Source organism: Ciona intestinalis, chromosome 3 (genome assembly GCF_000224145.3).
Source record: "Ciona intestinalis chromosome 3, KH, whole genome shotgun sequence".
Taxonomy (NCBI): Eukaryota; Metazoa; Chordata; class Ascidiacea; order Phlebobranchia; family Cionidae; genus Ciona; species Ciona intestinalis.
Window position 1 is genome coordinate 556753 of NC_020168.2, and position 27688 is coordinate 584440.

General features: G+C 37.5%; 2 protein-coding genes, 1 long non-coding RNA gene and 15 other non-coding genes across 19 annotated transcripts; 14 read left to right on the plus strand and 4 right to left on the minus strand.

Annotated features, from left to right (window-relative positions):
* Window positions 1-333: 333 nt before the first annotated feature.
* Window positions 334-17873, minus strand: LOC100175309. Its single transcript, XM_026833583.1, has 17 exons — window positions 17608-17873; window positions 17067-17245; window positions 16492-16697; window positions 15951-16091; window positions 15215-15401; window positions 14660-14759; window positions 13824-13922; window positions 13471-13561; window positions 12956-13129; window positions 6290-6445; window positions 5718-5895; window positions 5087-5242; window positions 2773-2939; window positions 2290-2473; window positions 1929-2041; window positions 1468-1561; window positions 334-656 (listed from the first exon to the last, which is right to left on the minus strand). Exons 1-17 carry the CDS (start codon window positions 17708-17710, stop codon window positions 543-545), a joined length of 2442 nt encoding a protein of 813 aa, XP_026689384.1. The 5' UTR covers window positions 17711-17873; the 3' UTR covers window positions 334-542.
* trnan-guu lies at window positions 4108-4181 on the plus strand. Its single transcript has one exon. It is a non-coding gene; the product is annotated as a tRNA-Asn (tRNA).
* Window positions 4469-4542, minus strand: trnan-guu. Its single transcript has one exon. It is a non-coding gene; the product is annotated as a tRNA-Asn (tRNA).
* Window positions 10726-10824, plus strand: mir4001f (microRNA 4001f). Its single transcript, NR_034360.1, has one exon. It is a non-coding gene; the product is annotated as a microRNA 4001f (primary transcript).
* mir4000e (microRNA 4000e) lies at window positions 11745-11828 on the plus strand. The gene has a single exon (NR_034345.1). It is a non-coding gene; the product is annotated as a microRNA 4000e (primary transcript).
* Window positions 11956-12014, plus strand: mir4001c (microRNA 4001c). Its single transcript, NR_034357.1, has one exon. It is a non-coding gene; the product is annotated as a microRNA 4001c (primary transcript).
* On the plus strand, window positions 12097-12155 carry mir1502d (microRNA 1502d). Its single transcript, NR_034387.1, has one exon. It is a non-coding gene; the product is annotated as a microRNA 1502d (primary transcript).
* mir4018a (microRNA 4018a) lies at window positions 12212-12264 on the plus strand. The gene has a single exon (NR_034411.1). It is a non-coding gene; the product is annotated as a microRNA 4018a (primary transcript).
* mir4019 (microRNA 4019) lies at window positions 12212-12264 on the minus strand. Its single transcript, NR_034410.1, has one exon. It is a non-coding gene; the product is annotated as a microRNA 4019 (primary transcript).
* Window positions 12331-12387, plus strand: mir1502b (microRNA 1502b). The gene has a single exon (NR_034385.1). It is a non-coding gene; the product is annotated as a microRNA 1502b (primary transcript).
* Window positions 12445-12502, minus strand: mir4007 (microRNA 4007). The gene has a single exon (NR_034383.1). It is a non-coding gene; the product is annotated as a microRNA 4007 (primary transcript).
* mir1502a (microRNA 1502a) lies at window positions 12445-12503 on the plus strand. Its single transcript, NR_034384.1, has one exon. It is a non-coding gene; the product is annotated as a microRNA 1502a (primary transcript).
* Window positions 12575-12625, plus strand: mir4000f (microRNA 4000f). The gene has a single exon (NR_034348.1). It is a non-coding gene; the product is annotated as a microRNA 4000f (primary transcript).
* Window positions 12696-12748, plus strand: mir4001i (microRNA 4001i). Its single transcript, NR_034354.1, has one exon. It is a non-coding gene; the product is annotated as a microRNA 4001i (primary transcript).
* mir4018b (microRNA 4018b) lies at window positions 12818-12894 on the plus strand. The gene has a single exon (NR_034412.1). It is a non-coding gene; the product is annotated as a microRNA 4018b (primary transcript).
* On the plus strand, window positions 13890-15725 carry LOC104265487. Of its 2 annotated transcripts, none has more exons than XR_003395744.1 (3): window positions 13890-13994; window positions 14675-14771; window positions 15226-15725. It is a non-coding gene; the product is annotated as an uncharacterized LOC104265487 (long non-coding RNA). The 2 variants fall into 2 exon arrangements; XR_003395745.1 differs by having other exon boundaries at window positions 14675-14739.
* On the plus strand, window positions 14223-14279 carry mir1502c (microRNA 1502c). Its single transcript, NR_034386.1, has one exon. It is a non-coding gene; the product is annotated as a microRNA 1502c (primary transcript).
* A 1350-nt stretch (window positions 17874-19223) lies between the features above and the next one.
* LOC100182353 (galanin receptor type 1-like) lies at window positions 19224-25820 on the plus strand. Its single transcript, XM_002122803.3, has 4 exons — window positions 19224-20986; window positions 22221-22350; window positions 24361-24594; window positions 24976-25820. The coding sequence occupies exons 1-4, from the start codon at window positions 20508-20510 to the stop codon at window positions 25594-25596; spliced, it is 1464 nt and encodes a 487-aa protein (XP_002122839.1). The 5' UTR covers window positions 19224-20507; the 3' UTR covers window positions 25597-25820.
* Window positions 25821-27688: the final 1868 nt, after the last annotated feature.

Sequence of the window (27688 nt, forward strand, 5' to 3'; positions counted from 1 at the left end):
ATGTCATATAGTAGTAGGGTGGGAAAACACAGGATACCTTTGGCGGATAATAATCAAACATATTCTGATCATGTTTTAATTCAACAACGGTTTGTGGAAGTGGGGTGGATACAGTTTGTAGTTTTTTTGATTTTCTTTGTTTACTACTAAATGGGACGAGGAAATGGAATGAAAGTGTGTCCCATCTTTCCCCCATCGTAATCCATTTCTTTGATTCTAATTTGGTTATTTGAGATTAACCACGCATAAAATATTTCTGTAAAGGTCTGCTGATGCATTGGGTAAAACTTAGACCGGGGTGGACGCGACATGAAGAAATGATTAACAATAACGTTTTGTTCAAATAAAACACTTTGTATTTTCACTAAACAGCTAACAGTGTGTATAGAGGAATCATAAAGAAAAGGTAAAGAATTGTATAGATAGCAAAAACAGTGTGCATAAAAGCAACTAACATTAAACACTAAAAAGGGACGGGTAAAAATATTTACACAGTGTTGGAGTGAAAATCTACGTTTAATAGAATGGATACGAGCAAGGAACTAACGAGATGCTATTACGTCATCATCCATTTTATTATTATGACGTCTACGGCGTGTTGGACGACGATAAGAATTCCAAATCCGAATCGTTTTATCCCAAGATCCGGAAATGTACTGTAAAGTAAAACAGCTTAATTAAACATTAACACGGTTTCGGCGCTCTATGGCACAGTGATGATAAACGGATGCGGGTTCGAGGCTCGCCGCTGCTATGATTCTTGATGTATATGTCTTAAGACACTTAACAGTTATTGCTTGAGTTCAATGTTCCAAAATAGATCGGTTAAACTTTTAGCAATACACTATGAAAATCAAAAAAAGAATTCAAATGATCACCAATGTGAAATTAAAAACTCATAATCGGATACGAGGTGTGTGGAACAGAACACCCGTATTATAACGACTGTCATTGCCCCCACCATGCGAGAATAAATAAAATGTTTCATTCAATATTGTAAGATTCTGATAAATATGAAAATAAAATATTTTTTGGCACTAGTGAAAAATCCTCCCTTACGTTAGGCTGGTGGAAAGTGTTAGATGTTGGTAGTTAGGGGTTGATGGTTAGGGGGTTAGTGGTTATGAGTTGGGAGGTATGGTAGGGTGGAGAAGATGGAACACCTTTTTATTTTGTTTTTTTCGACACATTAGATAGTATAGATAAAGAACATTAAAATAATTTTAAACCGTATCCTCAAGACTCCAATATAGACCTTGGTAATTGTTTAAAACACGATCAGAATATTTGGATATGATGTGCTACAAGTGTCCCGTCTATCCCCACCCTATACTGTATAAAAGCTGGTAGTTAGGGGTTAGCAGATAACGCACGGGGAGGATTCCTCATTAGCACGTTTTCAACTATTTGTTTTTGTAAATTTGTCCAAATCATCGTAACTAGAATAAACTTATCCTCGCAAGTCACCTGTGATCGTTCCACCACGTGTGTTAGTGTGCGGATATTGTCTGTGTGGCCGATGTTAGTTTGTACCAAGTTAAGTGATTCCATATCATAGACCCTGTATATATTGAATGTTTGTATTAACTACTAATATAAACTTGTAACAATAAAAACATAAGGACAAAACTTAGCAGCGTCGGGTATGATTAATTTGAATTAATGTCGTTATAACATGGGTGTTCTGTTTCATACCTGGGTGCTTGCTTACGAGCTCCCATCTTTGTGGGTGATTATTTTTTTGAGGGGGTGGGGTATTTTTTAATGTATGGGTGACAATTTAACAAACTTAGTGACTCCGGCCATATAAATTTACATTCACTCATTCAATTTAGAAAATTTCACAGTTAAAAGACTATCGACCTTCACCATTCATTACAGATAGATTATTAAGAAGATCATCGTCTGTATATGAACCCAATACTTACTTAATGATATTCTCGACAGCTGTAACGATACATCCATTCACTTTATCAATACACAAAGTGCTTACAGGGCCTTGGGTGGATAATGTACGTTCGCACGTCATTCCATCTTCGGACTGGAAACAGAAATATATTTATTTGCTGTAAAATCGCCCAAAAAACACTTTTATATAGTTTTAGTCTTTTTTAACTATAGTTTTTAGTGTTTTTTTTATGTTTCATACACCACCCGCTTACGAGTTAGCACGTATGTAACTTGGGTTATTATATGATTATACGGCAACTCTGGTATAAGTGCTAATGTACACAATTTTACTCAAAACAACGTTACTAAATAATCATAAATAACACTCCAGCAATCCACCCATATTTTCACGGTCCCATCCTCCGACCCCGTGATCCACTTATCATATACATGATTCCATCTCACGGCCGTGATTTCAAGCTCATGACCCTGCAAGGTGTTTCTTAGAACCATCTCGCTACCAACTGGACTGAACGCTCTTATATAAACCATTCCATCACTACTGGTATATGCTATCTCATTCCTAGGAAAACAGTTTAATATTTAAATTGCCAGGAAGTTATTAAACGCCAATTAAAATACCTGGGCAGCCAATTTAAATTCGTTTTTGTACCGGATTTATTTTTTAAAGGTAATTTGTTTCTACAGTTTATTTGTAAACCTAGGTTACATATGTTATACTTTTAATTAAAAATATTTATGGTTTTTAAAACGTTATTATATCTAATCAAACTTAATACATTTATGACTAACGAAAGAGTTAAACACTGGAAAATGGGGTTAAAGTCGCTGTTGTATCAGATAGTATATAAACCTTACAACCTTTTCTGACAATACTCCATATCCAGTATCACACCATCACAAGCTAACTCGTCCATTGAGCCATCCGAGTCTTCATCTTGTGAAGAATCAGCGTTACGGAGTCGATCGTGAAGTTTACCGGTTTCCAAACACCAGATCAGTATACGCCGGTCCCAACCGCCTGAAACCTGTTTGTAGTTTTAAGTTGGTGTGCAAAAAAACATAAATGAATAAAGAAGTTTTTATCTTTGCGTGGCGGGGTAACGACAGTCGTTATAATACGGGTTTATATTTTATTGTTTCTATATCACTAGTACTTTAGACTTAAATGGATTACAAAGTAATTGTCGTTAAAGTGTTTTTTCGAGTGACACATATGCCCACAGTGGCAATAGGCATAATATATATATACAGAATAAACATAAAATGGGAAAAAAATAACAACTTTTGAAGGCAAAGTGGCACCGGGCTGCGCCCGTGGTGGTAGGGGTGGGCTTCGAGCCCACGAACTTTGTGTCAGACAAAGGTTGTGAAGTGAAGTAACCACTAGGCTAAGCCGACGCCAAACAAAACGACGCGAGAGAAGGTATATGTACATTCAAAAGGCATTGTCTGGTATTGAGTAAATAAGTATTTAGTTTCAGGGAAGGATATGAACCAGCAGTGAAAAGTGTACGTTCTTGATATTGTACTGTAGGGTAAGATGGGACAGCTTTCGCACATAATATATAAATATTCTGAATGTATTTTAAACAACTGAAAACGCCATTTTAGAGTGATAATACGGTTACACGATTCTTTGAATCTTTTTTTTGCTAACTACCAAATGGGATGAGAAAAAATAAAACGTCCCATCTTACCCCAACCCACTATATATTATATACCATTACACACCTGCAATAGTGACCAAGTGTATAGTTCAATTTTCACCCAAATTACCGCAGTTTATAGACACATAATTAAATATATTTTACGCCGTCCTTAACGCAATATGCGCTGCTAGCTGCCATTGTGGGAAGATCTAAACGGCAAGTGGCACCTTATGGTTTATCTAAATTGACAGCCACATAGAGATCAAAATAAAATAAAGCACACGCAAAGTTACATGTAGTAAGACGGACCGTTGGAAAATTATATGAAACAGGGCAAAATAATTTCACGCGAGGGCAAAATAATTTACAGTCATTCATTCATATCACGAGAAGTTTTAGTTAGAAAAGTTATTTTTGTCGCGCGTATGAACTCAGTACTATGTGTAGTTATACAAGTAATACCGGTAAACACCCCTTGCTTGCTGTGATTGTTTTGGGCGACAAAGAATAATTCGGTGATTAATTAACACATGTTGCACCAGTCGTCTCTGTGGCGCAATCGGTTAGCGCGTTCGGCTGTTAACCGAAAGGTTGGTGGTTCGAGCCCACCCAGGGACGCAACCCTTTTTCTCATAAGATGCAGCTAACGCGAGTTTTTCTGCTACACATACAGTATTTTTATTAAATTTTACATCGAATCGTACATTTCATTAGTATAAGACAACCATTTAAAAACTAGGCCAGCATGATAAAAGATTCGTTAACTGGCAGACAAAACAAACGAAGCACGTCACTATAGCTCTATCTTAAACCGATGGAATTCGACGTGGGATATTTATGAAAGAAAATGTATTTGTATTAAAAAACTCGCGTCGGCTGCACCTGTATGTTGAGAAAAAGGTTTGCGTCCCTGGGTGGGCTCGAACCACCAACCTTTCGGTTAACAGCCGAACGCGCTAACCGATTGCGCCACAGAGACAACTGATGCAACATGTGTTAATTAATCAGCGAATTATTCGACTACTGCCTTTATCGCCAAAACAATATTAGAAACACTAAAGGCACACGTTTACTTGATCAAAGTAGCAACAAGGTATTAACTGTACAGATTCTTTTCTCAATACAGACAATGCCCAATCGCTACGACGTTTATCAAGTGGGATGATTCTCGTAACGCAATTGAAGTGCCACGAAATATGTAACAAACAAAAATCATTCCCATAGTGAGATATATAGTACAGTGGGGGAAGGTGGGACACTGTTAGCACATATTATCCCGTATTTTACTATCGCGTTTTAAACATTTAACAACGTACTTTTATGGTCGCGGGCTACGGTTATATAGTTCTGTAAATATGCTTTGTTTAAAACAAAACGGGACGATAAAAGAGAACGAAAACATCTCCTATCTTACCCCACCCTACCCTACCTATAATTATAGTAAACTATTCGCTAAACTTTTGTTTGTTACGTATTCCGTAGAACTTTATCCTGAACGACACTATTCTATATAAAAAAATTACCAGATAAGTGGACGCATATAGTTCCTCGTTATGTACGAGCGCAAGGGCAGTCACACAACTTGTATGGCCGAGCAACACGTTCTTGCAAATGAATCCAGCCACACGGTTCGTCACAGAGTCCTGGGTTACCGCGTCAGCTGTGGGAGTGACAGGAGTCTGGGAAAAAATTAAAATGTTTTAAGAACAATTATATATTTTTAATTTATCTCTTCGAAAACGATGGCTAAGATCGAGGTATTTAAAGAACAAACAGAAGGGAATTCGCTGCAAAACTACAGTTGTTAAAACACGCGCTTTTTATAGATAAATAAGTGTGAGGAAATGTGTCAGTTAAAAAGCGTGGCTGCTGAACCAAAGTTAGTAAACATTAGTAGTATAACATGGCCATTACATTATCACTTGAATGTTCGGATCAGGTGATTTATGATTTTTGCTACAATGACATCTCTTATTTCTGACCGAATTTAATGCAGAATCGTTTTTTTTATAAATAAGTTATAGAAGATATGCTTAACAGTTTAATCGGGCATACATGTACCTGGTGCTACAAAATACTTAACAGGTAAAATAGTAGCACCGGATCTTGACTACATAAAAAACAGGCAGATAATATTTTCAATTTACAACTCACGTCACCCAAGCTTCTGCTTTCCATGTTAGAAGGCATGGCCGGTTCTTCATAGGGGGAAGTTGGTTTGTGGTTGTCGTTAGGTGTGGAACCCATAGCTCGGTTATTGGTGTCTGGTGTGTATGGGGTGGTAAGGTTGGCTGGGACAGCATCGAACAGAATACTGAACTTGCGGTCTTTGCTGTAATTGAGCGGGTATATAATGTGTATTTATATGCACCAAAGCAAAAGTATAGACCTTAGTTTCTAAGGTTGCAATTTAAGTAGGAAATATGTCAGATATACGGTAAACTTGACAATGTATGTATATAATGTATACTTATTTATGCATTTTTTGTTGTAACAGTATTCTTGCATTAAGTATACACACACAATACAAAATACAGTTTTTTTAACAATCGCAGAAACGATATTTTAGAATCCTTCGTGAGTGTACTCTTTGTTTGGTATACCAAATAGAACGACAAAAGAGAATAAAATCATGGACTATCATACCCAAAACTACGTAAATAGTTTACGTGTGAAATCTAAAATTGCGGCGGTTTTAACAAAGTAAAAAGAAAATATCTTTCCACCTCATCGGCTCCTCTTCTTTGTCCGGAGTCATCCGCGTGAGGGCGCTCACGGCCGCATAATCGAATCCCCAGATGTAGATGTTTCCATCCTCGGATGCAAGAACAAGAAGATCAAGATGTTCAACGTAGAGACAACGGAGGAGAGAGGACTTTGATCTGAGGAAGAAAAAATTGGAATGAAAGTTAAATCGTCGAGAAAAAACAGAGTCAATGACTGATGAGAATACTGTCGAATAAATCTGTAATATATTTTTAAAAAGTATTTTTGTGTGAATACTGCGTGTTACATGAAGTGTCGGTCAAATTCAACCTCAAATTCTATAAACATCTGTGGAAAATTGTGCATTCAATTCAAGGTTACGCTTCTGGACAACGTATAACTAAAAAATGCACCTAACCCTTAGCCCCGAAGTGTTACAAAGTGGTTTGATCGGTAAAAAGGGGATGCTTGCGTACCAATATCTATTTTAGATATTGGCTGACGAGGCAACGACACTCGTTATAACACGTGTGCTCTGTTTTATACATATTGTGCACGAGTTACCACACATTTAGCTCTTTAGGTATATGGCTAATAATTAGACAACTCATGGCAACCACTGCAAGTCTTGCCAAACGACCATAGTGGTAGCAAAATTCGAACCCGCTGGATATTACGTTACGCGTATATATGTTTTTGTTTCAAAATTATCATTCGTGGTTTCGTAACTTTATAATAAAAATGCCACGGTTTGTATTAATGTATCCTTGTGTGTGGAGGAGATTCCAACATCTACTAACAGCAGTACAGACACGGGATGCGTTGACATATGGGTTCACACCCCATGCACAACGTACATCCCTTGTATGTTGGTTCTATACGAAGATAATCGCTGACTGTCCACCAGATCAACTGGAAACGGGAAGCAAGAAGACGTATTTTGTCAAGCAAGCAATATCCGTATCCGGGCACACGGTGTATTGTCTATCAGCTGGAATAACTGAAGCTGCTTCTTGAATGATCGCTTTATTATTGCTGTTTTTTTTGCGATCGCCGCGTAGAATACGATCTGTATTACAGACAAATTGAAATAACATCTTTATTATAGGGCGAGGAAAGATGGGACACATTTCAACTCTATTTTCTCGTTTCATTAGCAGTTAACAAAAAAACACATTTAAGAATTATAAAACTTCATTCTCACGACTTTTATAGACCGTTGTTAATTGTTTAAAACACGATCAGGATATTAAGATATTACGAGCTAAAGGTGTCCCATCTTCCCCCAACCTATTTGTGGATATTACGCCTTACATGTTAAAAGCGGGTGTTGTTAACATATCATTTTTACTTATGCGATATACGTCCCATGTATGCACATTACATATATTATATGAGTGAAGTCGAGGAACGCCAGGGGACGTGGGATTTAGGATTGAGTTGATCCGTTATATTTCATTCCACGCTTTGAATTACCAAAACATTTTACTTTCATTTTTCCAAACACAATTTAACCAAAGGAGCCGACGCCTTTATTTGCTTACCAGGAACGACCTAAACTTTAAAAAGCCATTAAAAGAATTTGAATTAAATAATTGCCGGTTTCTATTTTCGTGGAACCGCCTATGTAATCATAAACCGCAATCCCACTATTATGACGTCACAATCTCATGCAGTACATTCGAAAAGTGAAATATCTGTTGAAATACCGAGTGCGCTTTGGGGTAATGGAAAAAGAAATTGAAATCGTTTCTCACATGCAATGAACGATCATGTTGCATGAATTCATATGTACATTTAGTGCCACTACATCACATATAAAGTTACATATCTATGTGAAATAACTTGTTAGCTGACACGAGTTGTATGGAACCGAACCTGTTATAACGACTATGTTGCCCCGTCAGAGGATAAATAAGTTACATTCTTTCATAAAGTTAAATGTCAAATCGCCTGCTTAAAATAAACATAGAAACTAAAATATATTTTTTATATTGGGTTTACCGCAGGCGCCGCGGTATTTATTACTGTATATACTACATACAACATTACATAAACCTTTATGTCGTATATAGTTGTCTCGAGCTCTCGGTTAAAGACGCGCTGGGCTGGGACAAAACAAAATGGCGTAAACGACTGGATATCGGACGAATTGAAGGAAAACCAAAAGCGAACGAAGTTCACAAAGATTTAAATGATTTACATCCTTTATGTTAAAACTGTTGACACACATGAACAGGTAAGTGCGATGTCAACGGTGTCTCACTGAGATGTAGAATCAAAATCACGGTGAGCTCGAATAAGCAAACACTCGAGTGATTGGGACTCGCACACGGCACTGCGGGCTTTCAGCACCTCGGCTGGAACGGTGCAAGTTGGCAAACATCGGGGCTCGAGTATCACACTGATTTGTGGCTGGTGTGAAGGATTGGGGATTTGCACAACGATTCGGCAACACTCGGTCGCACAAAGCTTGTTTGTGCAGCGATGGGCGTCAATACGAGTGAGCAATGAACGGTCTGTGTTAAAGATTAGGCTTGCAGTCCCATGCATCCGCTTTATCGTACTGCGCATGCGCGAAAGCGGCGCAAAGTCAAGCGAATGGAAAAGAACGAAATACAGTTTCATAACCAACCGAATTCGATACATGTTTGAACATAACACTAACGTAACACACACAATATCTTACTAATGTTTTTTGTTAAACCATAATGACTCCGCGACCGCAATCGGTCAAATCAACAGCCCGTGTGCGACCAAGCGATTACATGCTTGGCCTATTTCTCAAGCTCTTGGTCGACCAGATTAACGCGGGGGTTCGTAAGAAATCTCGTTGAAGCGGATTTCTTCTCAAGTGCTCCTAATTGTTAATTGGAAGAGGCAAATAGACACCATGACCTAAAAACAGGTCGCTTCGGAAAATATTAGATGGAAAAAGACGAAATAATAAACAATGTCGATTTGTTTCGTTTAAAACGAGCTTAAAGGTTATGGCCTTTGCTTGATTTTTAATGGCGAATACAGAAAAGGGCGACACTCTATATATTGCTATTGTAGCAGTGCTTTTTAATTAACATAACTGTAAAGCGTTTTATCATGTGACTGATATATATTTGGATTAATATGTGTAGAAAACATAGGTGTTTACAAACCGATGCTATTGTGAATACAATGGCCCAAACACTGCTGTACAGCGTAATACATATACAATGGGACACACACACACACATATATATATATATAGGCACGGAAGCGATTCAAAGCGCTGGTTATACTTTCCGAATATAACAGACATCAGCAAGGCACAGCTTTTCCGAGCCGTGTCATAACAAACTGTTCCTCTGTAAGCGCAGTATTGCTGTGTTGGTGGTAAAATATTAATACCGGCGAATGGCTCAAACAGAAATCATAGCCGGATGCAAACGGTGCGGCCAGTTATTGTGTATATGGACGGTAGAATTGTTGATACATAAGCTTTGTTTAATAAACGATCGCGTTTAGGTAAAGTTTGTATATTTTCAGGGCATGTTTGTAGCTTAGGAAACATTATGTTTTAGTGGTGAACTAGAACAGTTACTGGTTATAAACACATGTGAGAAATTTCAGTATTATAAACGTTGTCGTTCGTGAATATTATGTCTTTTGCTTTGGGATTTGTATAACAAGTTTTTAGTGGTAAACTGGAACCATAGCTAGGAATATGTTTTGTTTTCGTTTGGTTATTAATTATAGAATGAACGGTTTATTTGTGAGAAGTTCAAATGCAATTACGGCTTGCATCGAAGTTAGAGGCCGATCCAATGTTTGAATGGCGAGTTTAATAGCCGGGCATGGGGTTCGAGGAACCGCAGGGTCGTCTGGAGGATGGACAATAAGGATGATACGCGATGGCCGCGGGATAATCGCTGGTCCGGCCAACGGGCGACCGTCTAAAACGCTCGCCTTTTTCGTCGCTCGAGCCGCTGGTTGGAAATCAAACGCGGCGGGCGATAAACCGTTGTTTGCGCTGCATCCTGCCAATCATGCGTCTGCACCGACAGTGGGGAAGCGGGGAATAAAAAGCCTCAATGCCCAACCTTGTCATCATTCGATCATCGTCTCATCCACCAGCAACAGGTAGCAGCAAGCAAGCAACCGATGTTTAGAGCAACGAGGTAACCGACCAGCCTCGTAGAATTCATTGTATGGCAGAGTAGTATAAAGCTACGTTTGGTAAAATTTAATCAACGATAATGTAGTTTGTTCCCTAAGAACTTTGTACGTGGGGATCTTTAGCACCATGTAGAAGTTAGGACATCTGTTCTAAGGTGGTACCACGAATTAGTAGAAATGGAAAAAGCGACGTTGAAAGGTGAGAACAGGCTTCGCATAGAAGTTACAGAGGCGCGTATTATCACAGTAACAGTCGTTTCCTGTCAAAAATCGGTCGCACATCCTGACTATCTGCGTTACTGCATGGAACTTACTAATGAACAGGCTTGTGTACAGCTTAGCACTATTTTCGAATGTTGGTGCTAGCTCGTTGATATAAACAGCCTGTTGTAAGTAAGCTCCAAACAGTACGCGTGGGTTAACATCGAATGGAGTGCAGAAAACAGTACAGAACGTATATAACTATAAACAGAACCGTGTACAGCGTCAGAGTCGGTTAGAAACGTGCATATACTGTACAGTGTACCTTAATAATAACTTTACAGGTAACTTTAAGCTTAGATGAGTTACATTCACCACATTTAGCGAAGCAACAAAAACATAAATCGTCGGCCGACCGTCCTACCATAAACAATAATACTTCGCGCACGGAACCGATGACGTAGTGAGATATGCAGATGACAGGCAGCTATGACGCAAAGGCAGCCAATAGACACGTCACAATGCTTCTTGTTGGGACATTGTTGCCGGTGCGTTTTCTGCGAAGGTGGCAGGATGCGAGCGGGAGCGAAGAATATTGGGCTCTATAACTGAATGTGCGCGCGATAAGCCGTCGGGCTCAAGGAGGTTTGTGCTAGGATTGTTTATAATATGGAAATCTGCAGTTAGAGTGAGCATAGTGAGTGTACAGTGCGTGGGCCGCTAGTAGCGACAGATGAGCAAAACGCGACATAAAGAAACCGTTGGTAGAATTAAGATTTTCCATCCGGCTTTCCTCAGCAGTTCAAAAGCGATGCCGGTCATTACCACGTGACGCAAAGAAGGGCGCCGCAATGCGACCTAGTTTGTTTCTCGGTCATTCAGTCACGCCCCGAGCAATCCCATTGTTTCAATTCCAGAATTGAGGTCACTGGGCATTGTTGTGCGGACGACGCGCAGATTAGAACAAGTTTTAATTGCCGCTTTGTTTTCGGGGATCTGATTTGATGCGATCAGTTCGGTGGGAGCGAACTTTAAAGGGTGCTTCTTGGTTTGCGTTTCTATTGTATTGGAGCGGCAATAATAACTGGTTGGTCAGCGTTTAAATGCGAGCGTTACTGCATATGAAACTTCTTCGGAACAGGCCGGTTTAAAATCTTATCCTATATGGGCAAGGTTTCGATTTCCCGGCCTCTCTCGGAGGTTTCACATGTGGCACGCTACTGTCAGCGTAACTTGTTGTTGCGATAGCGAGCTATTTCTCTATGAATGAACCGGTGGGAACCTAGCGTGGTATTGCGTCATGCACGTATAATGAATACAGCCGACGAGCGAACGGAACTTTCCAAGGAACAGGCTTAATGCATATAGTCGGCCTGTTGCTGGGAATTCCCACACGCTAGTCGCGCACACACGCCAGATTTACAACCGCAATTTGTCACCACAAATACGTCGACGTGCCCTGCGACTAAATTCATGAACTTTCCCAGGAATAAGTCTTTCTTTGTTATGTCAGACTTACTCCCGGGAGTTCTCGCCTCTTGTCGTGCTCTCGCCACGTCATAGCTACGTCACAAACGACTTTATGACGTCGGAACATTGTTGGAACGGGCTGTACGATCTCAGCTCGCTCCGCAATGCACCCAAGTCATTATGTCACAAGCATCTCTTCTATTCTAGTCTCATCGGGGCAATAAAGCTTCGGTTGATTTGAACTTTACCACGAAAAGGTCTGTCATATATAACACAGACTTTTCAGGTAGTTCACAAAAGCTGCGAGCCAAAGCAACTGCCCCGTCTTCATTGGTCAAGCGGCAAGCGAGTATTGAACTTTCTAAGGAATAGGTTTAAACCAAAACTACAACCTAATTCTTGAAAGTCAACATTCCCTCCCGCACAAACAACAACGACAAACCTCTAAAAGTGAAATGCAAACACCTGGCCACGAGTTGGAATGAAACTTCGCTGGAACAGGCCGGGTGACCCGAGCTGTTCACGAAGTTTTAAACCAACCTGGCCACAAACATATTGCTTATATTAGTACATTATTCCCGGCAACATTAACTCTGTACTTTAAGGAACTTCCCAAGGAACAGGCTAACCTTGCAGCCTGTCCCCGGGCATTCCGAAAAGTGCCGAGAACCTACAAAGCTATTAAGTTTGTTTTGAAAATAGGCAACCGCTTGGCGTCGCTTTCGAGGAACATTCTGTGGAACGGGCTGGTTTAAACCGGTCTGATCCGGTATTCGGGTTCCAGCTGTTTCACGGCGTTCCAAAAACACGACGACCGCACACAACAACAAATATAACTAGCATGGCAAGCTAATCACACTTACGTTTTATAAAGCGAGGAAGGCGCGACCAACGCTTTGTTGAATGCGTAATGCGTCGTCACATTATCTCTGCTGTATCTTGGGCTACGAACCGGCGACTGCTTCTTACCTCGACCGAGCTCGTTCAACACAGCTTCTAGTTTATCATTGCATTCTTTCCTCGTCAGCAGTTCCATACTATGGATGGCAAATACCGTTTTACGCGGGTTAGGATAGGTTATAATTATCATTCCTATTTATTGTTCCGTAAACTATTAAGAATATCAACATAATTATATAACGGTATCAACACGACTATAAAACGACGTTGTAAATTGATAAAAATACAAATAGATATTACTTTCAAGTTTCTAACGTTACCCACCTTTGTCCACAGTAGTACTACATATTTATATTTATATGATGACTTGTAATTTCAGCAACGCTTCTCGAAACTAGGCAACGTTAACCAGATACGCGACACACGTTAGATCCGCTCCTATAACAAGAGAACCGAAACCAGTCGTGCATATTTTTACCTATACATGAAATGACTGGATTGCAATCTTTCCCACTTGTACACGTTACCTCCGCTACCACCGCTAAACAACAACATCGGGACTTTTCGCGCTGAGGAAAAAATAGATTTCAACTAAGGTGTATGAATTCGATTCCCAATATAGTAAACGTTTTGTAGCAAAGCGTAATTTTTATTCATCTCTTTGAATACAGTAACGAGGAATAGATTAATTGAAAGAGTGAAAAGAAGGAAATTAGCAGAAACACGATAGTCGTTAAAACACGCTACGGGTAAAAACTACCTAAGCAAACCGTGACTGCTAAACTAGTCACATGAAGTTACTTTTACTTAAGGAAACGCAAAAGTACTTACTATAAGCCAAGCTTTCGACAGTATACTTGCTTTTCAGCGCAGTGACGCAACCGAAGCTGTTAAATTTCCACACGATGATGTGCCGACGATTTGTGGTTCCTTTAGAAACATATTCACGTAAAATTCCCGATAATTACATCGAAAGGCGTGGTAACTTAAAATTATGACTAGGTATTGATTTTAACTTGAATGAATGTAACTTACTTTATCCTAGCATGACCGGGAAACGGCAGTCGTTATAATACGCATGTTCATACACCTCCTGTCAGCTTGCGAGTTACCATGTATGTTACTTTGTAGGTTCTCCAATATGTAGTTAATGTATTTATATATATATAACGGTTCCAGGTACATCCATATGGTAGGCAAACACACAACACAGCCAAGCTAATAAAGTGATGAACTTTACCATGAAAAAGCCTGTTAATTGAAATGCAGGGTTTTTCATGGAGTTCGCCAAAGAAAATAGCTCTTTCATCGTGAACTAACTTAGTTACAGCATATACTTATACGACTAGAACAAAGTGTATATGTAATAAGGTAGGGGGAGACGGGACACTTTTTCATTGTATTTCCTTGTCCCATTTGGTAGTAAACAAAGAACAGTCAAAGAATTATAAAACTGTATCCTCACAATTTTGACTGACCGTTGTTAATTTTCTAAAACACGATCAGGATATTTAGATATTATGTGCAAAAGGTGTCCCAACTTCCCCACCCTACTATATCATGATCAAAATATTCTTTAAAACCAAATTCACATTTCATTACAACCATCATACATGTAGCATAGTATTCTATTTTTTACACACACACACATAAACCATTTTACTTACCAACAATCTGCGCAGAATCTGGATTGTACCGAAGCTTCAACAACTTTGAAGTGATTTCCTCATCTGGGTTTGATTGAAAGGTTGGTAGGAACTCAGTCACCTAAAATATTAAGTGAGGTTATGCATTTATAACTATAAAATTAGCCGTGCCCAAGGTAGAATATATATGTCACTCCAAGTCTCCAATGTTTAAAATTAAGGTGACAATGTTACACGTGGTTCAGCACGTTTTTTTCTGAGTTCTACACCTGAATACATAAATGTACCTGCAGTTTTAACAAAGTTACCTAAAATTTTAAAATGGAGTGACATCATATGTTTTAGCCACATATTTTTAGCTTAAAACAGCTTCTACCCTGTTGGGTATTTCTACAAAACTGTAAAGTGTTTAAACAGATCAAAAGTATACTGCACTCGCCACATTAAAACACCAAAAAATAATCATATAATAAATTTATTTGTCTGTTCAATTATTGTAGCAATGATTTAAAAATATTTAAAACGAAAAAAAAAACAGATATATATATCTTTTAAACCCATTAACTGTAACCTTACATTTTCCCCAGCCTTAGGGTCATAGAGTGTTGCATGCGTTGTAGAAGATGCAATCCACACAACTTTAGCTCGTGGAATATAACATAAGCTGGATATTGTGTTCAAGAACACAGTTTCAAGTCGATGTCGTAATTGACCGTCTTGTGACCAAACCTTAACGCTACGATCAAATGAACCAGTGATCAACCTGTGTAAACAATGTGTTATGTTTTATAAAGTAGTTTCAATACAAACATTCCATTACAGTCTAAATATATGCATGATACAATAAATTGTCTTCATCGCATATATATTATGATAAAATCGACTTAAATTTCGGTTTTAAAGCTAAAATCTTATATATGGTTTGTAATGTTTGTATCTAAACTGATAAGAAACCTGTATATTATATGTCTTGAAACTTATTTGGAGGGGGCCTGCTTGGAGTAGAAATACAAGTAATATAGTTTTAATTTTGACATCCGAAAATTAACTATTAAAAAAAAATGTTAATAAACTGCATAACGTAAAATGTGTTTTTTGCAAGCAAGTGGCTGATGTTTTATCTAACACACTACAATCAATTTGTAGCGAGCTCGAGGTGTATGAAAACAGAACAGAAAATTTCCACGCCATGCCAGAATAAATAAGCGAGCTATATTTTTATATACCATAGATTAAAATGGGCACAAAAAATGGCTTATAGCACAAAAACAAATACAAAGTTTTTTCTTTGAGATAAAAATATCATATTTACCAAGTATTGTTTTCATTATCCTTAACAAGAATCATCGAGTTGATACCAGCTTCATGAGCTCGACTTGTCGTGTGAATTAAATTTAACCCTTTCCTCCCAGGGTAGAGCGTGGTGTCGTATATGTGAAACTTTCCATCATATCTAGTAATGAACAATAATCATAATTATAGGCGCCAAACTTAAATCCAGGGTAGTTTGGCGCAAACCTGTAAATATTTTTTATTTTTATTAAAAATAGGTGTCTGAAGTTGCTTAAAAATAAATGAGTAAATAAAAAAATGTAAAATACTTATTCTTAATAGATCTATACTAAGTATAACTAATTATAAAACGAATTATAACACGGCGTTCTGTTTCGTACACTCCACGCCCAATTACTTGTTACCAAACATGTAATATGGGTGATTTATTTCGAAAGTATGAATTACAGTTTAGACAATGCATAAAAACCAATTGGTTGGTGAAATAAATGTTAAGTGTCTTGCCCAAGAACACAAATGCCTACAATAGTATCAGGGTGTGAAGTCTACTTGAGTCTTACCCTGCTGTGTAGACTCTTGATTCATGGCAGATAATACAGGGCACAATATCATGGTGGTGTCTTGTTATATGTGGCCTGCGTTGGTCAATCAGATGCCCAGAATGTTTTTGTGGATCGAGAGAAAACAGTTGAACGGATCCATTTAAACCACAAATGATTTGTTGCCGTCTAAGGTTGAGACACATCACATATATCGGGTAATTGAGCTGGTAAAATTGGAGACAGAACAATTTATATGTAATAGTTGTATAGTCTACATTTTAAACAACAGTTTTAACAGAAAACTGTAAAGAAATGTAGCTGTGGTCATTGGTTTAATGTTATGGAAGCCAGAGGAGACTGTTGCCCCAGCTTTTAAAACAGAATTGACATCATTTATTAGCAAGTTTTACGCCTAAAAAACTTTTTACCCTGCTGTTAACTTTCTATAAAAATAAGCATAGCCAAAGTAAACATTATTTAATCTATAAATTAATATTATTTAACACATAACTGCATTTTATCAACGTCACACTAGATTTTGTTCCAAAATTCAAACACATTACATGTATGGCTGGAGTTAAACGTGTCCTAACCTTAATCCGGTCAAGTACATTCCCACCACTTCCCCAAGCAATAATAAGTCCATCGTTGGCACATGACAACAGAGTCTTGTGTTCTGCCCAATATTGAAAGTCTGTGAGCCAACCTTTATGTTCACAACTTGTTAGCATCAACTTTCCAGTATCTTGTTCCCACCATTTCATTATACCATCTGTAAAAGTAAATGTGAGGATTAATTTTACTTCATACAAGTGAGATTTTAAATCATAAAAACTTACAATATATATTTCTCCAAATATTTATCACCTTTTTTGTTGGAAACATCTCAACTTATTTGAAAATGATAAAATTTAAATCTGCACATTTCTGTGTATAACTACTTAACTATAATATTCTGGCCTTGACTATTTTTGCAGGCGCACATTCGTAAAAATTGGTATTTAAAAAGGTGTGAATGGTTTAAATTATGATGGTGTGCATATCAAAATTTTGTAAAAAAAATTGTGTGTGCACGTGTCATACTTTGCAGTTTAAATGTGCAGTATCTATTTGTATTTACTTGCAAAAACAAACCTTCAAACCCGGCAACTATTTCTCTTCTAACAGGATGGAATCCAACTGCTGTTATTGTGCGACTATGCGTGTCACTGATCATGAACTGTTTTTCCATCGCCATGATTGCAGGATTGTGATTTAAACTTTTAATTCGTCTATTTTGACTACGGTAGCCTTGTTGCAGATGATTTTAGGTAGAAGAGCAAAATATGGTCAAGTCATTTATGCTAGGGGGATATTTTGAGGTAGAATAAGTGGTATTATTCTTGTCTACTGCATTTAATCTGTATATCAAGGAAGTTGTATTTAATAGAATGGAAACTATAGAGTAAAATAGTCCTAGTGTCTTGGTAATGTAAATGTGACACTGACAGCACACCTGCCAGCAGTGTTATAACAAAGCAGTGCAAAACATGAAATTTCACAAAGTGAAACATCTGAAAAATAGCTTCACTTGTTGCGAAGCAAAATAAGTGTTACCCACTTTTATATTTTTTAATACCAAAATATAAATATACAATCTTTGTTGGTGGCATATTAAGAGTAACTAATGTTAAAGTTATATTTAAAAGTCATCACAACTATGTATTGCTATTTTTAACATCAATATAATAAACATCGAGCATTGGATATTGTTTTCTGTAAATGGAAACACTGTACAAACATATCAGCGTCATCTAGCGACAACTAAAGTTAAAACAAGAGAGCATAACTTTAATAAATAAGTCTGTGCTATTATTGCATAAATAACTACATGTTTTAAATCTGTTTTAATGTTTCATTAGTCGTAAACAAACAACAACATTTTTGTTTACAAGATAATAAAGACTCCTTTAAGTTAGCATTAAGTTGTGTTATTGTGTTCACAATAAATAAGCATGAAGTATCGGCCTTGGTTTAGCAAAAAGTTTCTATTCCAAGGCAGAGTCGTAAAAACACGGAGTAGTCCAACTGCCGTCTGTGTGTGTTCAAAATAGAGCAAAAGCGGTGACTTTCGCAATGAATTTAAACGAACTTGTTGAGTTTTATTTGCGATTTCCTTTTGTGGGAAGGCGTAAAACAGCTTCTATTTACATTACCAAACATTTTTTTGAAAAAACATATAAATTTACCCCCATTAAATGACTAAAATGTCTCAAATCAACCGCTTCTAATTCCATTTTTTGACTTTTTTTGATACAGAAAACAAATAACACTTGTTTTTTACACTTTTTAACCTTTAAATTTGTTTTTGGACTCAAGTTTTTCTCTAATTTACCGAAAAACATGCATTTTCCCTATACCAACTGTGTTATTTTGGACCCAAATTGCCGTTCAATTTGTCTTTTACGTAACAATGGGTTGGACTACTCGGTATTTCTATGGCTCTGTTCCAAGGTTAAAGCCTATTTGATATCTGTTTAAATTTAAGCGACTGTTTTAGGTGTGCCGTGGTGTGGCGCCCCTGAGCAAGCTGCTTGCACAGCTCCCGGCCTAACCTGTCAATCATTATGTTATAAATTTCCGTACATTGCATCTTTGATAAGATAAACATTGAACTAATATGCATTGTACACTTAATTTCTTGCGCTGATAATTTCTCCAGTATGCCATAAAATATTGTGAATGTAGTACGTTATCGCAGTATGTTGGAAACTCTGGGATGATAAAACACTGTTTTTAATGACGTAACAGCATATCTGACCTGTAACCTATATACAAATACGATAATGTAGCGGGAACTGAAATAAAACTTGCGTGTTTTCGCTGATGACTCTCCCTTTCATACGATTATTCATAGCCTACTACTACATATAGTAGTAAGCCAGGCGTTATCGTACAACGTATAAAATTAAGCGATGAGATAAATGGAAAGGAAACGGGAGACGATACACGTGAATTACACCCATGGAAGCTTGTTGGTTTCCCGGGGTTGTTTGAACAGGCTACATATAGGCGGATGGAAACATGTGAACGAATCTAGATCGGTTTAAACATGACGTCAAAGTTACAAAATGCGCATACCATGAGCATAACGACGAGATAAGGAGAACCTTAAGGTTTGTGCACTCGAAAACAAGACATCCATGTTGGTAGCGGTGGTAGTATGAGAATTGCAACGAAGGTGCACACCTTCGCGACGGCATACAAGGGCACAAGGGAGGATTATAACACAGCGAGTACAGAAATCCAAAAGTAGAGACAGGTGCCTAATCATATGTTGTTGTGCAGAGACTGTCAAAACAAATACAAATCAGATGTTGATTGTAGTTGCCAGTGTTGCAGCATGGGACTTGAGAAGTCGAACTCTATTATAGGTATTGCTTAGGTCATTATACGCTTCACCTGTCGCCATTTTAATAAGTCTGTACAATTTCAGGAAAGCACGTATTTCAACTAATCAATAAAAATTACGTTTTTCTTGGAAGAAGCGAATTTCTATAAACTACCTGCTTGTATAATAATGCGCTTAGTAGCAGCGAGGTATACTTGCGAATGCAGGGTGTCAGCGAAATAAAACCGAGGTATATGTAGAAAGACGAAATAGAGGATCGCTTTTATGGCGCAAAAGCAACAGCTTTCATTGATTAATGAGTTGTGTCGTTACAATAATGCATTTTGGATTATACCAAATTTTGTATTTGAAGAACCCTTACATATATGATTTGAAAGGTTTTGCTGCAATCATATGGAAATTATATAATTTTATCCTTTTTGCAAATCGAACGCAGAAAATTGCCTGCCGCATTTTTTTATTAACGTGCAATTATTTTGTTTTGTTTCAGCCGGCCTTCGTTAAAGCCGTTAATAATATGCTGCGAAGGTATAATAATTGACGGGCCCGATAAATAGAGTACCGAGACAAACAGGCGTTTAATTTTATGGTTTTTAGTTTCAGGCTATATAAATATTCTAATGTTAATTCTGCTGGTTGAAAAATGACGACATCATTTCTTACGCATACGACTCTCTTTACTCCGACGAGTCCGTTGGCAGCAGATGCGAGTGGGAATGCAACATTAAACACCTCTATCAACTATACAGGAAATTACAGTGGGGAAACAGAGTATGGTGCGGGGCAACGTAACCAGGCTGCAGCGCTTGCCGCCATTATTGTTCCCATTTTCTTTGGTTTGATATTTTGCGTTGGGGTTGTGGGAAACTCTCTCGTGATCACGGTGATGATGAAAATGTACAGATATCAAGCACAGCAAGGTTTAAACAACACGAACAGATTCATTCTTAACCTGGCAGTGTCGGATTTGTTTTTCCTTGTTTTCTGCGTTCCGTTCCAAGCCACCATATACAGTCTGCCGAGTTGGCCATTCGGGAGCTTTATGTGCTCGTTCTGCGAGTTCTGCCAGAACGTGTCGATGATCGCCAGCATTTTCACGCTTGTCGCTCTTTCATTCGACCGGTAAGCCTTATTTTTGTGTGTGCCACTTAAGCGGATATAAATGCCCGACAGCCGACAAACAAGTTAAAATGTATGGAGAAACAGATACGCTCGGATGATAAGCATAATATTTACACAGGCCTTTCGAAGCTTGTAAATCTACGCGGCGATCATATTCGTTACATTGCCATTCATCGGATCGATTTTGGTCACGGAACAAAATGTTTTAACAAAATGTTTTAATCGATTTTTAACATTTGAGCTGCTCAAGTTTGAACTAGTTGTAAAAACTCTGCGAATTTAAATTATAGAAGGGTGAGGGAAAAACGGGACACCTATATAGCACACGTAATAACCAACTATATCCCGATCGTGTTTTAAACAATTAACAACGGTCTACGAGAGTCGTAACAATACATTTTTTTAATTCTTTGAATGTTCTTTGTTTACTACCAAATGGGACAAGAAAAAAAATAAAAAGGTGTCCAATCTTTCCTAACCCTGTACACATAAATTTGTGTTAAATTTAATAAACTTTATTTCTAAAAAATGAAAAAAACATTAATGCCTTTGTACCCATTATCCCTTTCGAACCTGAACTAAGTATAACACAAACGTATTAAATTCTAATTATTTGTTAATCAAGTATGTTGTAATCCAAACGCCCGTATTTTTCGGGAGGTTTAAATAATTCATACGTTCTGTCAGTAAACCGCGGCGCCGGAGAATATATTTTTTGTCAATGTTAGCGGTGCGTAATCCTGTACACATGGCGGAGTTAATTATGTTAACTCGCACAGAGTAATTGCCCCCAACTACACCGAAGTCACAAAATCTAACATAAGGTTTTTATTATTTATTCACAAAAAGATTACAACGCTACTGCGAAAGGAAAGATATTTTTATTTCACAATCTGAACGAAGGGGATTATTATTTTTGATCTCCAATTTTAACTTTGTTTCTGCCAAATGTGACAATATTAAGCCTCCTTTATAGGCAACACTTAGAAAGAACATTTGGTTGGCGTCTAACTGTTTGCTTGTTTGTATTTTTTAGGCAATACACGGATTTATTATTATTATTATTTCGTCTAAAATGTTTTTATATATGTATTTCGTGAGTGCCTAATGCAGCAAGTAGTTATTCATATATTACATTTATTTAAATGACATTTTTTAAGGTATTATTCTGTGGTGTTAATATAAAAGTATTTATTTCCAATCCTGTTTCGTCTAAAATAACATACTTTGGAAGGTACTTCGCTGTGGTGTACGCCACTTCTGCAAAACAGCTGCGAACGAGAACTAACGCTAACCGGGGACTTATCTTTATTTGGGTTGCTGCTCTTGGCATCGGGACACCTTCAGCACTTACTAGAGTACAGGTAAAGCTGTTAACATGATTTTCTGTCCGATTTCACTTTAACTGTTTGGCACAAGTCAAAAATAGAAACATTGCATTATTCGCGCTTCTGGTCGTTCTGTGATGGCAGCATAGGACAAGATATTGTTTCATCATTACAATTATCGATTCTGTATTAAATCTATTTTTATTTTCATCCTGCTGTGTTTTAATTCTGCAGCAGATTCTATTTTTATCTTGCAGCATATGTGTTTTTATATGCCTTTTAATTAGCGTATATGGGGCAAACTGTAGTTATAGTCGTAAACAGTAACACAATATATTAACTTATAAAATAATGACATTGCTTACAAAGTGCAAGATAAAGATGAATAAAAATGTTTAATATATGTGAAGAAAAGCTCATATTCAGATATAATAGCAAGTTACCAATAGCAGGCATGATATGCTATGCTTGTAGAAGAAAAACATACGCTGTAAAAATGGAACCTGCCAATTTCAATTCGTAAACATTCTCCTGAAATTGAGCCTTTGAATGTCCATACATTATGCATATAGTAAGATATAGGACACCTTTAGCACATAACATTCAAATATTCTGATCGTGTTTTAAACGTTTCACAACGATCAATGTGAGTCGTGGGGTTACGGGTTTGCAAATCTTTGGAATATTTTTTTTTTACTCCTAAATCGGGAAAATACAATAAAAAGGTGTCCCATCCTACCCCTACCTACTATACTACAACAAACGAAACTCATGACATGGTAGATTTTAATTAGACATGTTACGCCAAAAACACTGTCTGCATAACTAGATGCGACACGCAAGCTTGGGTTACAATGACAAATAATTCAATTGTTGTTATATATAATTTAAATGCGGTGCGGAACGTTCGCATATGGAAAGTGTATCTTGGGAATTAATTTTAGAACAATATTAAACATATGCAAGTGCTGACTAAGGTTTTCTTTACTGATGACAAAACAAACAAATATCGTTTACACTTCATGGGAAAATAACCGATGTTTCAATGACATGCACCTTGCAAACCGGTACAGCATAGTGTTATGTGAATATATAGATTGGTATAATAGAGTGTAAGCTAATCGCTGATAAGCCTTTGCTTTATCTTTGTTTTCTTGTAATAAATACCAAACATATTTAAGTCTTTGCACAAGTGGGTACATACCGTATCACATATGAAGGAGAACTTACACTTACATATCATCTTAAAAGTAATCGTTTACATGAAAACTGGGTTTGCAACCACGCTTTTATTCAAGTAGTCATTTTTTACCTGCAGTGTGTTTTTGACGACCGTCGTTGTGTTGCTAATTCCCTTATTCTCTTTGTTGTTGTATAAATTAACCTAATCTTCGCTACTTCTCTATCCGAAGAGATAAATAAATTATGTTAAGCAGCTGTCACAAATACAACTACACAGAGCAAGTGTATAACAAGAACTAACTGAATCAGCTACCATCGAGTAGTCAAACGTAAAGCAAGAAATAAATTAAGTGTCCACGCTGCAATCAGGCTGGCGGCACAAAAGTCGGGAAAATTGGATAGCGATAAAACCAGTGTATCAAACCAAATTGATAAGACAAGTCCATGCCTGAAACCGAGGGTAAAACAACCAATTTAAGCCCAAACACAGAAACATACATGTTGGCCAAACAGAAAAAACACGTTGATATAGGAAAATTAAAACATATAAAAACAAAATACACTCTATACTATAGAATAGAGTAATGTGTCAACTCCGAACTAAATTCAAAAACACATTGCGCGCTATATAGGACTTCACCCACGTAAAATAGAAAAACACACCGTATGCCTAATTCTACAACGTTCTTTGTTACCATATGGGTGATTAAAATTAAACACAACTGGAAATTATGCCGACGTTTCTTTTGTACTTAAATGCAATTTTTCGCTCTTTAAAAATGCGATTATACAATTATTTCTCCTTCTGACACATTAAGGGAAAAGAGAAAAATGTTAATTAAACAAAATCAATTTTATTTCTAGGTGGAATACGAGGGGTTGACCCTGTGCGTGCCCAACGGTCACATGAAGATGTGGTACATGGGTTACCAGCTCGTCAGCTTCTTGCTTGGGTATCTACTTCCTTTGCTGATCATACTTAGTTGTTACATGGGGGTTTTACACGCAATGTGTAAAAACGCCAAGAGCAGCGCACTGGTTAGAAGCAAGAGCGCGCGAGGATCGACGAAACGCGTCACCAGAGTCGTCATAATGGTGGTATGTGACGTCATGATTTGATAATCGCTTATGTGTGACGTTATGTTTACTTCGAAAACTTGGTTTAAATAAAAATATTTTCTTGCACTGTTATTAAAATACATTTTTAAATATTATCAAATAAGTAGGGTGGGGGAAGGTGGGACACTTTTAGCACACAATATCCAGAAATCCTGATCGTGTTTTCAACAATTAACAACTGTCTATGAGAGTCATGAGGACATAGTTTCATATTTCTTTTAATGTGCTTTGTTTACTACTAAATGGGACGAGAAAATAGATTTAAAAGTGTCCCATCTTCCCCCATCCTACTGTATGTCTGTATTTGAAAACATATATATAAATGCCACAATGTAAATTTAAATCTTGCTTGATCGACAGGTGATCGTCTTCACGATTGATTGGTTTCCTCATCACTTAGTGGCGCTGTGGACCAACTTTGGGGACTTCCCCTACACGTCAGAAACCTTCGTTTTACTAATTCTTGGTCACTGCTTATCCTACGCCAACTCATGCCTCAATCCTCTGGTGTATGCCTTCGTGTCGAACCGATTTCGGGCTGACTTTAAAAAAGCATTTACATGTCAATACTTCAGCGAGGCCGTGGTGCATATTAGGGCTTACTCTAGACGGTTTGTCCAATCGTTCAGCGTTCAACTTCGGCACAGATCAAGTAGCTCGTCAGAGAGCGGACAAAGAGACAAACCGCTCAACCCCCGGCCGCCCGTTATTTCGGAGACTTTGTACTTAAAGAGGAGCGGTCGAGACGAGCAGGAGACATGCACAGTGATGCTAACGCCAGAACATGGACGAAAAGAAAAAAAATCTCCTCAGACAGATGTTTTGTTGAATGGCCCCACCCACCAAACTACTACCTTCTGCTACTACGATGGACAAGAAAATAAATTCCAAACTCAAACTGAGGTCGTTGGTCTTTTAAACCAAAACCAGCAGCCGACGTTTATAGATAATGACGACGAATCGGATGGGATGGTACTTTAAATGTTGAAACCTAATCCCAGCTTTTCTGACTACAGATTGTATATTGTGTATAGGATTATTGTATAAATTTGTGAATTATATTGACAGTTTACCGTGTACTGTAAAACATCATAGCCTTCATTATATGATATCACCTCTTTACATGGTTGGGTAAACTTTGGGAAAACGATGAACCGGTAATGGTATGTGCAATTTCTCTTGCGCGTTTGGACTTTAGTACTTTTGCTTAGTACTCTTATTTTTAACACAATTCCCATTATACACTTTCGAAAGTACATTGCGTGGAATTTAAAACTTAATCAAGATTTGTATTTTATCGTTTCAACAATTTATTGCATTCAACAATACATTTTATTTCATTTTTATTATAATATAGTAGGGTGGGAAAGATGGGACACTTTTCATTCTATTTTCTCGTCGCATGGTAGTAAACAAAGAACATTTAAAGAGTTACAAAACTGTTTAAGGAGGCGGAATACGGGTATTTTAAACATCATGAATGAGTTGATCGTGTTTTTTTTAATTCCACTTTCTGTAGTAGAATTTCTGACTTTTATTCACTTTTGTCGTCGCTTTGTCAATCACGAATTTTCACAAATTAAGTCGACTTTTATTTTCTCTGGCACCAAATGTTACTTTGCCAAATGAAAATGCAGGCAATAATGTTTAGTGTAGTTGGTTTGTGATGTTAAGATAAGGACATCTGATACAGCGAAGCAAATTGAAATTTCTAAATCGAATACTTCTGTTAGCTTGTAAGCAGTTTGGCATCAGCACGAAAGGTCTACATTGGGGAATAAACGGTTTGCCATCGACTCCGGTTTGTTTGATTGACAGTAAACAACTTCGAACTTTAGAAGAAGTAAAATCGGAATCAATTAATGTTTCCTAATTATACATCCTCGTGTGACGGGCAACGGAAGTCGTTATAACACGGGTGTTCTGTTTTATTACACCTATATTAATCGGATTTCAATTCATTCTGTTAGCATAGTAGTGTGGGGAAAGAAGGGAAATCATTTTATTCTTTTTTTCGTCTCATTTGGTGGTAACAAAAAATATTCAAAGAATTATAATACTTTATCCTCACGACTCCTATAGACCGTTGTTGATTGTTTAAAACACGATCGGTATATTTGGATATTTTGTGCTAAAAGTGTACCGTTTCCCCCCACCCTATATACAGTCTATTTCGGCAAACCATTCGACAAAAAGCGTCACTTTGTATATTTATTTTTATATTAATGGATTCAGAATTGACAGTATGGTCTTTGCATAATGCATAACTTCTACGAACTTTGAGGTAAGATAATCTATCGCTATTTTGGATGAATTCAAGCAATCCGATATTGGCTGCTCGTTTCAATATCATTCCAGTAAATTCGATTCCTTGAATATACTGCTCAGCTTAAAATCGAGCGATAAGAAAGAAATGTCGCCAAACGCTGCACCAGACGTGTGTAGCTGGTGACTAATTTTATCTAAGAATTTAGAAAATGCAGTTAACGATTTGCGGTGCGGAAATCGAACTAAGTCACTGCACGCGCTCGAAAGCCAATTTCAAAGTCGTCACCCTATTGGTCGTAGTTGTTCGATCAAGTCAACGATTTCTATTCCGATAATTCTTAACGTTCACTCGGGTAAGGAAGTTCATTCATTAACCCGCGGTTTGTGTCGTGCCGATTTCACTCTGACTTTGAATGTCAAAGAGAATAGCAATGGCGTTGTTGCAGCCACGTCGCGCAGCATCAGAGCGGAGCTTATGAATATTCATAATGAACCGTCGCGCCAATTACACGAGCCAGTGATTCGAATTGATTTTTTCAGTTACTTTCGTAAAGAAAAATTAGGCAAAACTGGGAAGCTGGAATACTTTTGGCGGTGTGTATGTCGCGAATACTTTGTCAAAAATGCAATTGCCAGTTGTCACTTGAGACGGTATATACCACGGCAAAAGCGTGATTTAAATTTATCGATTTTAGAATTGGGCAATCTAATCTTAAAATGTATTGATGTCGGAATATGAAATAACGTCTATAGAGAGTTCGTTCGATGTTAAGATAAAATAATATTATGACTATTCGCCTCGTTG